A 12,806-nucleotide genomic window follows, 5' to 3' on the forward strand; every position below is an offset into this window, starting at 1 on the left:
GCCTTGGTTTAGTTTAACGTTTAACTTTTTCAACTTTTGAACTTTTTGATTCGGCTAGCTATTAGCGTTCCGCACGTATTCGAAACGTACTATAATTATACTTTCAGCCTTCTTTCTTCAGCCGTCGCTAATCATGACCTGAAAGGCTGAAATTGTGTTTGTAAAAATTTTCATTTCGTAAATAAATAAAAATTTCAAAATTGATAAAATTACTTTGGTTTTCGAAAAAATGTATTTTTCGAGTGATTTTCCTCAATCTCGTGCTTTTTAAAAGTACATAGATTCATAGAACACTCTTCCCAAACACTGACAATGGCTTGGTAAACGAACGCCAATAATTCTTCTTCGGGAAGAAATTGGACTAGATTTTGTAAGTTCAAGATTTTACTCATATATTTATTGATACGAGCTTATTTTAAACGATTTTCGTGATTAGTAGAATCGTTATCGACCATACGTATTATTCAAATTCTCTTCTGCGATTAATTCGTAATAAAAGAAGTTCTATTTCGAAACAATGCCCCAAGAATTTGACACAGAAACCTACGGACTCGATAAGTTCAACATTTGCATTGAATTTGTATTACACTTTTGTTAATCACATTTACAAGAATTATTCGAGTTCGTCTAGGTTTATCTATCGATACTCAGTATGATAATTTGACGAAATGGTACATCTTGATTCGATCTGTCTACGTTGGGTATTTGTGTCATAGATTCCCTTTGTTTCGATTTCCTTTTACCGAATGTTATTGTAGAAAATGAACTTCGCACTCATGATTTGTTATATTATTTCAGCATATTGCGATCGATTTCAATATGAGAGAATTACGTAAAGATGTCGAGCCAACTTTGGAGTCACCTAAAGAAGAATTAGTCGATAATATCGACGAAATTAAAATCGAAGAAGTTCTTATGGGCTTAAAAGGACTTAAACAAGAAGAAGTATTCTCATTTCTGGGCAAAAATAATTTTACGCCTGCCGAAACAGAGGTACTTGAATTGGAATACATCGTTGTTATATTAGATTTTTATCTACGTAGTTAATTTTGATGCACCGATTTGCACTTGGAAAAGTTGTAATTGTTCATTTCCTTACTTACAAATTCGTACGCTTTATCATTACCTGACGCATTAGTATCAAGTATTTTATTTCGTTTACGTTATTTTTTTTTTGCACGCGTTCAGGAGTGGTTGAAAATGGTAAGTTTTTTTTAGCGTGATTGTATGTTTGTTTTATTATATGTATTTTCTAAACCTATGTTTAATTTACATTTTCATACGTTGTTTATCTCACATCGAATAATTTCGCAGATGACTTCGGCCGGATTTGGTAGCTACGATCAACTCGCCAGCGTTGATCCAGCTGACATTGAACAACTTCAATTAAATTTCGATGCTAACTTGGACGGATTCCAAGGATCAAACGGGCACGTCATGCCAAACGGAAGCTTCATACAGAAAAATGCTTCTATAACCAAAGTAACCGATACCAAAATGAAAATCAGACCTGATATAGTTCCTACAATTCAGAAATCATCGATTTACCAAACCGCCGTCGACAACTTTTGCGATTGGTCAGCTCGTAGAGAAAGAGCTGATGGTAATGCTCCGATTAAATTACCCAGTCTGGATTTCAGACGCACATCGGCTGTTTGGCCGAAATGTCCTGCAGCTCCAGTCACTTATTCATTGGCTGATGGGTACTTGGAGAATTTAAGGTAATTATGCGTGTTTTGAACGATTACCTACTTGGAAGTTGACGTCGAATAACGTTAGCTTGCGTTTCTAGGGAAGAGGAAATTGTATCTACTCCTATGACCGAAGTATCTTCGGATGTAATCAATACCAGTAATTTAGAAGAGGAATTCAAGTATCCAGTTGACAATACGTCTTATGTTATTCAATCGGCAGATAGCGTTGAACCTGTGGAAGTGGCCGACAAACCAAGTACGTTGCGGTTGTTCTTTCTTACTGTGTTGTTAGGGGAGATCTAATGACATGTGTATTTTGTTATACTTTTGTAGAACCGATTAAATTACGCATCAAACGAGTGGAAAATGAGGAAGAAGTTAGCACAACGAATCTCAACGCTGTAAATGATAATGTTAGAGCCAAATCAAAACGTATTAGAAATCCATGGTAAGGATTTCACTTACTGCTTGCTACATTCGATTACTTGAATAATCTATAGAAAGATGTTATCATCATCATCATCAACGTCATAGTCGCAAGCGACTAGTGTTCCACCAACAACGACCGCCACTCCTCTCTGTCTTGAGCTGGTGTGGCTGCATTTGCAACTGAACCAACTATTTTCCAGACTGTATCAGTCCACCACCTTGTTGGAGATCTTCCTCTCCCTCGTGTTCCAGGGACCTTGCCAAAGAGAATTCCTTTTTCAATGTTTTCCAGACCTCTTTTGGCGTTCTGGCTATGTGTCCAAAATAACTCATTATCCTGGTTTCACATATTTTATTTATCCTGGTTGGTTCTTGCAAATGTTCCACAATTGATGCATTTGTTCGGTGCGCTGTGTATGGTATCCTCAACATCCTGCGCCATACCCACATTTCAAAAGCATCAATTCTTCTTTGATCATCTTGCTTCAATGTCCAGGTCTCCGCTCCATATAAGAAAACTGGAAAAACTAGCATCCTGATTAGTCTCTTCCTTTTTTTTATGGAGATTTTCCAGTTGGTGTTGACTTTTCTCAACCAAGACATTGTTGATTTTCCAAGAGCTATTCTTCTTCTAATTTCCTTGGCTGATCCTACTTCAGCATCCACAAGTGAACCCAAGTAAATAAATGAGTTCACTTTTTTGAATTCATTCAAGGCTTAAGATTCTGGGAAGTGTCTAGCTCTATCAACTACCGTGACCTTGTTTTTCCCCACATTTATGATGAGTCCCATGCCCTCACTGGCCTTCCTGACTCGCTTGATCAATTCTGCCAGTTCCTCTTCACTTGCGGTTGCGACTTGCGACTATTAAGGTGGTATGTGTCATCAGCTCATCAGCATAATGGAGATTGGAGATTCTGAGATTCTTCTTCCCCCTATCTTGATGCCACCTTCCCAGTTCTCCAAGGCTTTTTGCATGATGTACTCACCATAGTGATGTTGAACAGCAGAGGCGAGAGTATGCAGCCCTGCCTTACTCCTTGTTCTGACTGAAATGGGTTTGACTCTTCTCCACCTACTCTCACCATCTACTTGTTCTTGTCATACAGTGATTTGATCAGCTCAATTAGGTGCTCTGGAACTCCTCTTGTGTAGTATCTCATATAGCTTTGTCCAATTGACACAGTCGAAGGTCTTTGCATAATCAAAGAAGCATAGTACTGCAGGGATGTTGAATTCACAGAACTTTTCAATTATTTGTCTGATGTTCAAGATCTGCTCTCTTAAACCTCTTCCAGGCATAAAACCTACCTGTTCAGGTAGAATCTGCCTATGCAAGTATGCCTTGATTCTGATGTTGATTATTCTGATTCTGATTCTGAGCACTGCTTTACTGGCCTGTGGAATCAGTGCTATTGTGTGATAGCTCAATTTTTCGTATCACCTTTCTTGTGTAGCAGAATTAACACTGATTTGCACCAATCTTCTGGCCATTTTCTTTTGTACCATATGTTGTTGCATATCTTCCAGATCACCTTCTCTGCTTTCTCAAGGCTCATTATATTGGCCGCCGAACAAGACCGTAAATTTTCCGCGGAAAATCAAAGCTGGAGTTGTAACGTAGTCGTTTATGATGGCTACAGACACCGTTCCATAGGTTCTTACAGATTTTCAAATATTTTTGAAGATCCGCCGATTCTGCGGAACGGATCCAAGTTGTTCCGCGGCCAATGTAAACAAGCCTTTACCCATGGACTGTAGTATCTCTGTCTCAATGCAGTCACATTCAGGCGCTTTGAGTTTTCTCAACACCTTGATGGCATCTCTCACTTTGTCAAGTAAGATTTCTGGCTCTTCTACACGTCTACTTCAATTCCCTATACTTCAATGTTGTTTGGGTTCTGTGGTTCACTCCAATATAGCTTGCTACAATACAATCTCCAGTTCTCTAGAATCAGTAGAATCTTATTTGAGTCCCATGCTACTGTACCATCCTCAGCTGTGATTTCACATGATTGCGGACTGTGGTTTGAAATCTCTGGTAATCTGGTTCATCTTCTTAAATAGTATGCTTGATTCATTGTGGTCAGCATATTCTTGAATTTCCTCACAACATCTGTTCACGTAGGTTTCTCTGTCTTTCCTGCAATTTCTCTGAACGCATCTATTCAAGGCTTTGTACTTGTTATCATTTCCTTCCAGTTTTACTTTTCTGTGTTCTTCTATGAGCTTCAATATTTTTTCTGACATCCATGGTTGACGTTTTTCCTGTTCTTCCTTCCTATTCTTGATCACCAAATCGTGTTTCTTTTGGATTTCTGCCTTCATATTTTCCCATAAGGTATATGGGTCCTCTTCATCCGTGTGATCAATATTTATTTGGGCAGCAAGTCTTTTCCTTTCTTGGTCAGTAAGGTATAATTATGCAATTTTTCTTTGTTGGTTTCTTCCCACTGCAAAGGCGCAATTTGAAGGAAGCCACTAGCAATTGGTGATCCGATGCAACATCTGCTCCAGGATAAGTCTTGGATTGTGTTATTGCCGACTTCCTTCTCTTCTGTACTAAGATGTAATCGATTTGGTTTTTGACACCACCACCAGATTTCCATGTGTACAGTCGTCAACTATGGTGCTGAAAGAGCTTGTTTGTAATGACCATTTCTTGTTCAGTGCAAAATTCAAAATTGTAACAATCTTTCACTCTGCTCATTCCTTGCATCAGTTGCATCTAATCCATGGCAGCCAACATAGTCACAGAACCCATCGGATGCATCAGATTTTCTGACTGGTAGGCGACTAAAAAAAAAAAAGTTGAAGCGATAATGTAATGTAACGAGCCCAAGTGTGTAATTATAAATATTTTTTCGGGTACCTTCAAACGCCCTAATTTCGGACACGACTTTTCAACTTATAAAAAAGTACACAGTGAAAAAAATGAAACCTTGTTCACTTTCAATTTTCTTTGTCTTTTGTAGTACAAAACGTAAATTCATCGAGACATCACCTCCGCCCACCAAGAAGAAAAGATGCACCAAGAAATCGGCTGCAAGTAAATCAAAAGAGAAAAACGAATCACCATCGATATCAAAAAAGAAAACCGAACCTGTCGAAGAATTCGAATTCCCTTTCTCTACAACTGTTCATCAAGACGATGATTTCGGTAAGAATAGATCTATTTCTTCTCTGCCCACTGTGTGGACCTGTTTCTCTCATTTAAACGGTTCTCTGCGCAGTTTACCCATCGCTAGACCTATCCGATGACGAAGAAGAAGACGTATACAGTTTCTCTCAAAGAGACGACGAAACATGGACTCCTAAAATCAAGATGAAAATCAACGAAGTGAAAACATCGCGACCTACTCGAGATAGGAAAACGAAAAGCGCCGTTGCCAAGTGTCTGGAAGCTGCAGCAATGAAACGAGCCGATGGTGATTCAATGGTACCTGTCTTTTCATCAATTGTCAGCCAATTGTTTCCGGTTTTTACCCATCGTTTATTATTTTGTTAAAGGACGAATCGAACAGACGAAAAAAATGCGCTAAAAAGTGCCCCAAAAAGAAACTACCGCTGGCTACAACGATTCACAAAAAAACCACGGCGTTTATTCCAACGTCGACCGACTCGATTCTATCCATAGATAGCGATGTCACTGGTGACTTGGTCATCGACGACAGTGTGACCAGCTCGAGTCGCAATTACACGAACCCAGAATACAACGTGCCTTCTACTTCTTCCACTATGCATTCAACGCCATCCTCGTCATACAGCGGTCTCGATCTATTGATTAATTCGTCGACCAATACCAGTCCCGAATCATCCTCAAAAAAACCTAAACTTACCAAAAAAGCTAGACCTGGACAGAAATTACCTCGAGCTAAGAATAAAACCAAGGTAGTGACGCCTAAAACTTGCAAACTGATACAAACGCCTCCAAGCAGCTCCTCACCCTCTACTCCGGCCACTAACTTGGTGACTAAACGAATTAAAAATGACAGCATGTGTAGTCCGTCGAGTAACAGTGGCACTGAGAAAAAGCACTCCAATTCGTATGTTACAAAGAGTAAGTATCCCATCTCTGTTTCTCTTCTCATCCTTATACATATAAGTAGTTTTGTATTTCATTACACGTTTCTGTTGTAGGAGGTAAACTGAAAAAAGGAATGGCGACGGCTAAACAACGCCTTGGCAAGATATTAAAAATGCACAAGATGTTCTTTTAAACCAATTTCAGTGGCAAGCCTTATTTTTTTCTCTTTATTTTTCAAAATGGGTAATGCAATGGCAACGTTGAAGTTTAATCAAGTTTAATTTCGTCTTTATGCTTGGCCATATTTTCGTATCTGTTTCTGCCTTTATCTTTCTGTTGTTAGTAATTTATATGTAACAAGGTATTGCAGTAATCATAGGTACAATGATGCGATTTTCTGGTGAGATGGTTGAGTTTTGTTATGTCTGTATTTAGCTTTAAAACAAATTATAAAATGATGCATTTAGAAGGATGTATTTATCGTAAGTATTAATTTACTTAACATTTTTAATAGGTATGTTTAATTTTCGTTTTTTTTTATTTCATTGTTACAGTTTCCTATACATTGTTGAGGTATTTAATAATAATTTATTTAATTTTGACGATTTGTACGCAGAAGTGCATTTTTTTTTCGTTTTTTCTTTGTTCAAAGTTTTTATTTTGTTTTTCAAATTTGCTGTATTGTGTGTGTGTCTCTCTCTCTCTATTCTTCTTTATTCTGTCTCAGTGTTATTAATTTATTTTTTTCTTTATTCTAATACCTTATTACATTTTTGTCCTAATGGTTTAGAAATGATGACGTACTTAATTATGACCTATATTTCAACTCATGTTTGCATTTGAGTGTGTCTCAATGTGTGTATTTCAGTGTTTAGTTTTAAGGCGTTCGTCGGCTCAGCAGGAGTAGCTGTGATCAGGAAGTTAAAGGTTTCTTTTAATCGGATTACTTAAGAATTTTGATTTTTTTTTTCAATTTGGATAAAAATGGCAAAGAGATAGCTCTGGAGGTTGATTAAAATATTAATACCCACTTCTAGAAACTTCAGCTGCTTAGGTTAATTTGAAAACACTTCCATAAATGGTGCCATAATTTCAAGCTTTGTGATTTGTGTCAGGAAAAATATGCAATTTCCTATGCAACTAAGGATTTAAATGGATGAAGAATTCTCTGTAGATCCTAGAAACCTGAATTCCTGATCACAGCTTCACTCCTTAGCTCCTCCGGCGAACAAATTTTTCTCACTATTTTAAATAGTGCTTAGAATTAAATTTATTACCTAACTCTGGAGTGAAAATGCATTTTTAAAAAATGTTTTTGTTTTCCCTTGAATAATTAATTTTTAATTTCTTATATGTATTTCAAATCTTCGAAGAAGTTAGTTTAAATTTGTTTTTTTTTTTTTAAATTTCTATCCTCGTAGAAGTTCTACTAGACAATTGTTTACTGAATTTTGAAAAAAATTCATATCCCGTTTACCATTTTGGACGGGGTAAAAACAAAAAAAAGAAATCGAACAGTATTAAATTTTAATGATAGTGATATCATTTACTTTAGGTATTTATTTGTGTCTCTCTATTCACGTACTAGTTCGTTAAATACGAGTGTGTTCTTGTTTGTATTTGTACTTCAAGTATTTGTTTGTACTTGGAAAGTGAGTAAAGATGAAAAAAAAAGTACAAAAGTACTTTATAAGATATTAAAACTTTTTCGTTACGAAACCGCAGTGCAATTTAATTGAATAAGTTGGCTAATTTTTTAAGGCTCTATACCGTAAAAAATTGATTACTTTTGTACGCTTAATTCAAGAAGAGTCGTATATGTTTGCATTTTTTTCCTCTTTTCAGATGTGTACGTTTATTTTTTATTAATATACTGTGTACTTTGAAATCTACGTATGTACTTCTTAATTACCGAATTTTATCAGTTACCCTTCCTGTTCACCCCTTACCCTTATAGTCCAGGAATTTTAGGTGAAATGAGAGGATTTATTCGGTTCCTACAAAAAGGTTTTTTGCGGGATATTGTAATGAAAAGGGTCCTATTCAAACTTGTTTCCAAAATTGTGCCAATAATGAGGCAAAATAAAAATTTATTTTGCCTCATTATCATCTTTTTCAATTTTCATGAAAGACACAGACTTTGAATTTTCAAAAATTCTCCAAAAATTGAAAATCAAAGCTGAAGTGGACACCTTGAGTGGTTTTCTTGAATTCGTATTCTTCCCCCCTCTCCTCCCGTATCTTTCAATCTGAAAGACATTTTTCAACTCATTTAATTTTTTTGGAAGTGAAATTGTTTGACACAATTTTGGAAACAAGTTTGAATAGGACCCCCTTGAAACATAGTCATAGAGTGTGAAAAATTGAACTATTTTCGCTAATCAGATTTTGAAACCAGTTCATTAATTCGCAGCAAGCCATCAAAAGTTCCCTGGTTGAAAATTAATTAGCCATTTTCAAAATCTGACCAGCAAAAATAGTTCACCAATTTTTAGGCGATTGCCAAAAACCGGTTGCTAAATGTGAACCAATGAACCGGTTTCAAAATGTGATTAGACAGAATTGTGTAATTTTTCACGCTCTACAACTTTTGTTTCAAGCTTTTTTCTCTATCTACAATTTTTGCGTATTTTTTGTCAACTGGTTGCAAATTAATGAACCGGTTTCTTAAAATTCATATCACATTATTGTCGCCTTAGCGTGTAGAATACATTGCGCCAATAAAAACCAGTTTGAATTATTTGACCAAACCGGTTTTTCAATTTGTGGGCACCCTGTGCTTGGGCCTGGAATTTTCAAGGTCGCTTTTGAAAGCCTTTAATATATTTTTCCTTACTCAAAGCCGCTTCATTTATCTCGCTAGCTCTTTCCACTTGGAAATGAAAACCACCGAGCACTACTTTTGTGTCATACTGTATAGTTGCCGAACAATGAAAGTGTTTTTTCCACCTGAGACAATACAACTTAAAAACGAAAAGTACTCAAAAAATTCTCGACAATTTTTTAAATAAAATTTTCACGATTTATTTGTAGAAATTGAACATTTTAAACTCACAAATACATAAGAATCTCTAAATAGTTTTATTTTAAATTGTTCTGAAATAAAATTAGCAATAAGTACATAGGTGTAAAAAGAATAAATTTCATTACTGAAAATGAAAACAGACACGAATTCAAAAATGATCACACAACTATGAACATGTCAAATAACTCGGTAGGTACATCGGAATAAATTGATCATACGATATTAAAGGAACTTTAAAAATAATAAATAATACTATGGTAATAATCGTCAAGAACATAATAAATTAAATTAAAAATCGCTTTTTGTACACGAGTGACTGAAATTTCCGGCTAAAAAATAAGCAGCGTTGAATCATTGGCTTGGCGGTATCAAAGATGTAATTACAGCGGAAATTGCACTATTAATCGTAGACGGTGAAAGTATTCTCAAAGCGCATCCTTTTTCCTTCGGCACTGGTGTCGTTGGTCTCTGCTCATCAGCTGCTTGATTACTCATCGTTTGCTGAAGATCTTCTGGTGACCTGTTTTTAAAAATAGTTGACAAGGTTTTAAAAACATTTATAACGAATAAGTTACCTATTTTGAATTTGATGAATCTACAAGTCTTCTATCTACTAGCGGATAGCAAAATTTTCATATTTTCTCAAAAAAATCTTGTTTTTAACATAGTACTAGACTAACTTCACTTTAAAATTCTCAAAACATCGACGAACAAGTTGAAAATCATCAAGACCAATAAAATGAACTTGACAGCGATGAAATACGCATATCAATAACATTTAACGAATCAAGAAAACGTTTACTTGTAGTATACATAATAGTTCCGCTCACAAAAATGATGAAAGAGAAAAATTTTCTACGCTACTGCACGCCGTATTTAAATATTCTCTCAATACGCAAATGAAAGAACAGAGATCAATACGCAAATGAAAGAACAGAGAAGAGAGATTTTATTAAAGAAAACACCAGATAAATTTACGAATAAAAGATAAAAGCAAAGCTTGAATATAGGATACGAGCATCAAAGAAGTTTACAAGCGTCTCAAAGATGTGTAATCTTACGTTTCTGGTGGTAGGAATTTTTCTAGCGGCGATGTGGAATATTTGTTGGGATGTTTCTTGATTATGTGACTAGTTAACCATTTCACATTTCTGAAATGTCTGTTACAATAGGGACATCGAAAATATTCAGGAAATGGATCCGAATGACATTTCAAAATGTGCGCATCGAGTTCATCGTATAATTTGTACTGAGCAGATGGACGATTATCTTTCTTACAAACTTCGCATTCTCTACTACAAATTCACGAATTATGCGGTATTTCGTCACGAGTGAAAATGAATCATTAATTTTAATAAAAACAATATATCTTACGTCATTTGAGGAGCCGCAGGACGAACAAATATTTCTGATTTTTCCTTCGATTTTGATTTTTTAACACTCACGTTACGTAATGTAGCCAAAGAACTCGAGTTGGGCTTATTCTTGTTTGAGGTTTTATCGTGAAACCGAGCACGATGCTCTTTAAAATCGCTTTCGAACAGGTGCAGTTTAGTACAATCCGCACACCTGATCAGTCTGAAAAAAGTGAAATAAATGTAGTAATGTGAGAAGTGAATTGAAATCAAAATGAGAATACACAATGCACACCTTTTTTTTAAATTCGGATTTAGATCTTGGTTAGAATGAGCTCGTTTTACATGTTTATGGTAATTTTGTTTCGGATGAAAGTGTCTCCTACATTGACCCTGATCAGTATTAAATAGGCAGCGTTTATACGGCGGAAATGGACAGGAATGCTTTTCGATGATGTGATCGTCAAGAAAAATATAAGTAGCGTAAGTTTTACTATCGTCTAGATTTTCGTACTCGCAAATTAAACATTTTCTAAACAACAAAAAAACAGAATAAAGAGAAATGAAAATAATTCGCATTTTGAACAAACTGAAGAATGAATCTTACATAGGTTTCAAACTCGATGAATTCGCAGATGGTGACGAATGATAAATTGTAGAACGTTTTGGGGCAGATTCATCAACACTTGATGGAGAAGGACAGGGACGTTTCAATGTCTGCACTTGGTTCGTTTCAGATGCACTGAAAAAAATTCACGTTAAACATATTTTTGATTCAGGTAACTCAAACTTGATTATTTTCACATTTTACCTTGGCTGCAGTTCGACTATGTCACTCGAAGAATCGTAACCATCTTTCGAATCAGTTTCCACAACCATTACAGGTAGTACGGTATCGTTCGGTTTCTTTTTACTGTTTCCTTGATCGGTGATTTCAATATTTTCTATATCATGATTCGACGAAGATTTATCATTTACATTTGAAGAAGTACCTTTCAATAAGTTTAGTAATACTGAAGAGGGCTCGTTGTCTTCAGCATTTTGTTCTTCGACGCATAAAGTTTCGATATTACATACAACGACAAAACCTGACTGGAGACGTATCGGTGATTTTTGTGCTAATACGTCGTGCGTAGAAGAAACATTATTTTGTAATGATGATGATGTTGAAGAAATACATTGATCTGGGTTCGGTGTTTGTATAGATACCGAAGTCTCTTCGGGTTTCTCCACATTATTCGATGGAAGTATAACAGACGAAGAGCTGATTCTAGAATCACATCTAGTATCGATAATAGCTTCATGTTGAATATTTCCATCATTCGATTGGTCGTTATTTACTGAAGGTGCTGGATTCAGCGTCGATTGCCTAGATAATGATTCCGATACAGGAGTATTTTCCGAAACTGTTTCGCTAGAGCAATTATTCAATGCGGTGATAACCTTCGAATGTGTATCTTGAACCGATTGCAAATCGGCGCAGCTTTCAGTAGATTTTGAACGATTATCATTAGTAGAATACGAAAGTGCCTTGGAATAGTTGTGCATGGCCAAAGAGAATGACAACGAATCACTTTCATCATCGCTGCTAGAAATACTCAACTCTTCGTTAGTATCGATAAAATCTCTAGTAAGTTCTGAGACGCCGGGTAAAACTTTTTCATCGTATTTGCGGATTGTCTGCTTCATTACGTTGATTAATTTGTGTACAGAACCAGTTCGCAACTTTCGTTCCATTTTTTTCACAATCACAACCAATCTTTTGTTGTCTTCCTTGATTTTCTTTGTCTCTTCTTTGGATTGAGCCAACTTCATCTCTAGTTCGTCGTTTTTGGAATTCGCTTCGGCAAGAGATGATTGTAGCATTTTGCAGGTTTTATTTAATTCAATCCATTTCAGATGGAAAGATCCCATTCGCTGCACAATAAGCCTGTTGAACGTGACAAAGATATAAGTGAGTGCACAACCGACGTCCGACATTATTGGTATTATCTTAAATTAGCTAAAGTGTGGTCTTCTGTAGAATTACTTACGTCAAATCGTCTCCGTAGGAATCCATCGTGAAAAAGAAATTTACGTAACACTAATTGAGTAATTGATGAATGAGGATTACGATGTTATTGTTATCAGAATCATCAGAACTCAGAACTAAATTCACCATCTGCACTCATGTTTGCATACTGATCTAAGTGAAGGCATAATGTTTTTGTGGCTCCAATTTATTTGTATTTTTTATGAGTACCTTATTTCGGGAGGAGGTGTCGAACTGTCGATGA

At 35.9% G+C, this 12,806-nt stretch overlaps 2 protein-coding genes across 4 annotated transcripts; one reads left to right on the plus strand and one right to left on the minus strand.

The window, feature by feature from the left end:
* Window positions 1-151: 151 nt before the first annotated feature.
* LOC135832204 (uncharacterized) lies at window positions 152-8,042 on the plus strand. 2 transcript variants are annotated; one of them, XM_065345321.1, is made up of 10 exons: window positions 152-370; window positions 799-993; window positions 1,189-1,203; window positions 1,315-1,721; window positions 1,793-1,950; window positions 2,028-2,142; window positions 5,099-5,283; window positions 5,357-5,562; window positions 5,634-6,183; window positions 6,264-8,042. In XM_065345321.1, exons 2-10 carry the CDS (start codon window positions 820-822, stop codon window positions 6,341-6,343), a joined length of 1,890 nt encoding a protein of 629 aa, XP_065201393.1. In that variant the 5' UTR covers window positions 152-370; window positions 799-819; the 3' UTR covers window positions 6,344-8,042. The 2 variants fall into 2 exon arrangements, with proteins under 2 accessions (XP_065201393.1, XP_065201402.1); XM_065345330.1 differs by lacking the exon at window positions 1,189-1,203 and having other exon boundaries at window positions 153-370.
* A 1,107-nt stretch (window positions 8,043-9,149) lies between these two features.
* LOC135832195 (uncharacterized) lies at window positions 9,150-12,759 on the minus strand. 2 transcript variants are annotated; one of them, XM_065345297.1, is made up of 7 exons: window positions 12,564-12,759; window positions 11,342-12,460; window positions 11,138-11,272; window positions 10,826-11,062; window positions 10,550-10,753; window positions 10,237-10,470; window positions 9,150-9,695 (listed from the first exon to the last, which is right to left on the minus strand). In XM_065345297.1, the coding sequence occupies exons 1-7, from the start codon at window positions 12,587-12,589 to the stop codon at window positions 9,527-9,529; spliced, it is 2,124 nt and encodes a 707-aa protein (XP_065201369.1). In that variant the 5' UTR covers window positions 12,590-12,759; the 3' UTR covers window positions 9,150-9,526. The 2 variants fall into 2 exon arrangements, with proteins under 2 accessions (XP_065201369.1, XP_065201379.1); XM_065345307.1 differs by lacking the exon at window positions 10,237-10,470 and having other exon boundaries at window positions 12,564-12,754.
* Window positions 12,760-12,806: the final 47 nt, after the last annotated feature.

Source organism: Planococcus citri, chromosome 1, assembly GCF_950023065.1.
Source record: "Planococcus citri chromosome 1, ihPlaCitr1.1, whole genome shotgun sequence".
In the NCBI taxonomy this organism is placed as follows: domain Eukaryota; kingdom Metazoa; phylum Arthropoda; class Insecta; order Hemiptera; family Pseudococcidae; genus Planococcus; species Planococcus citri.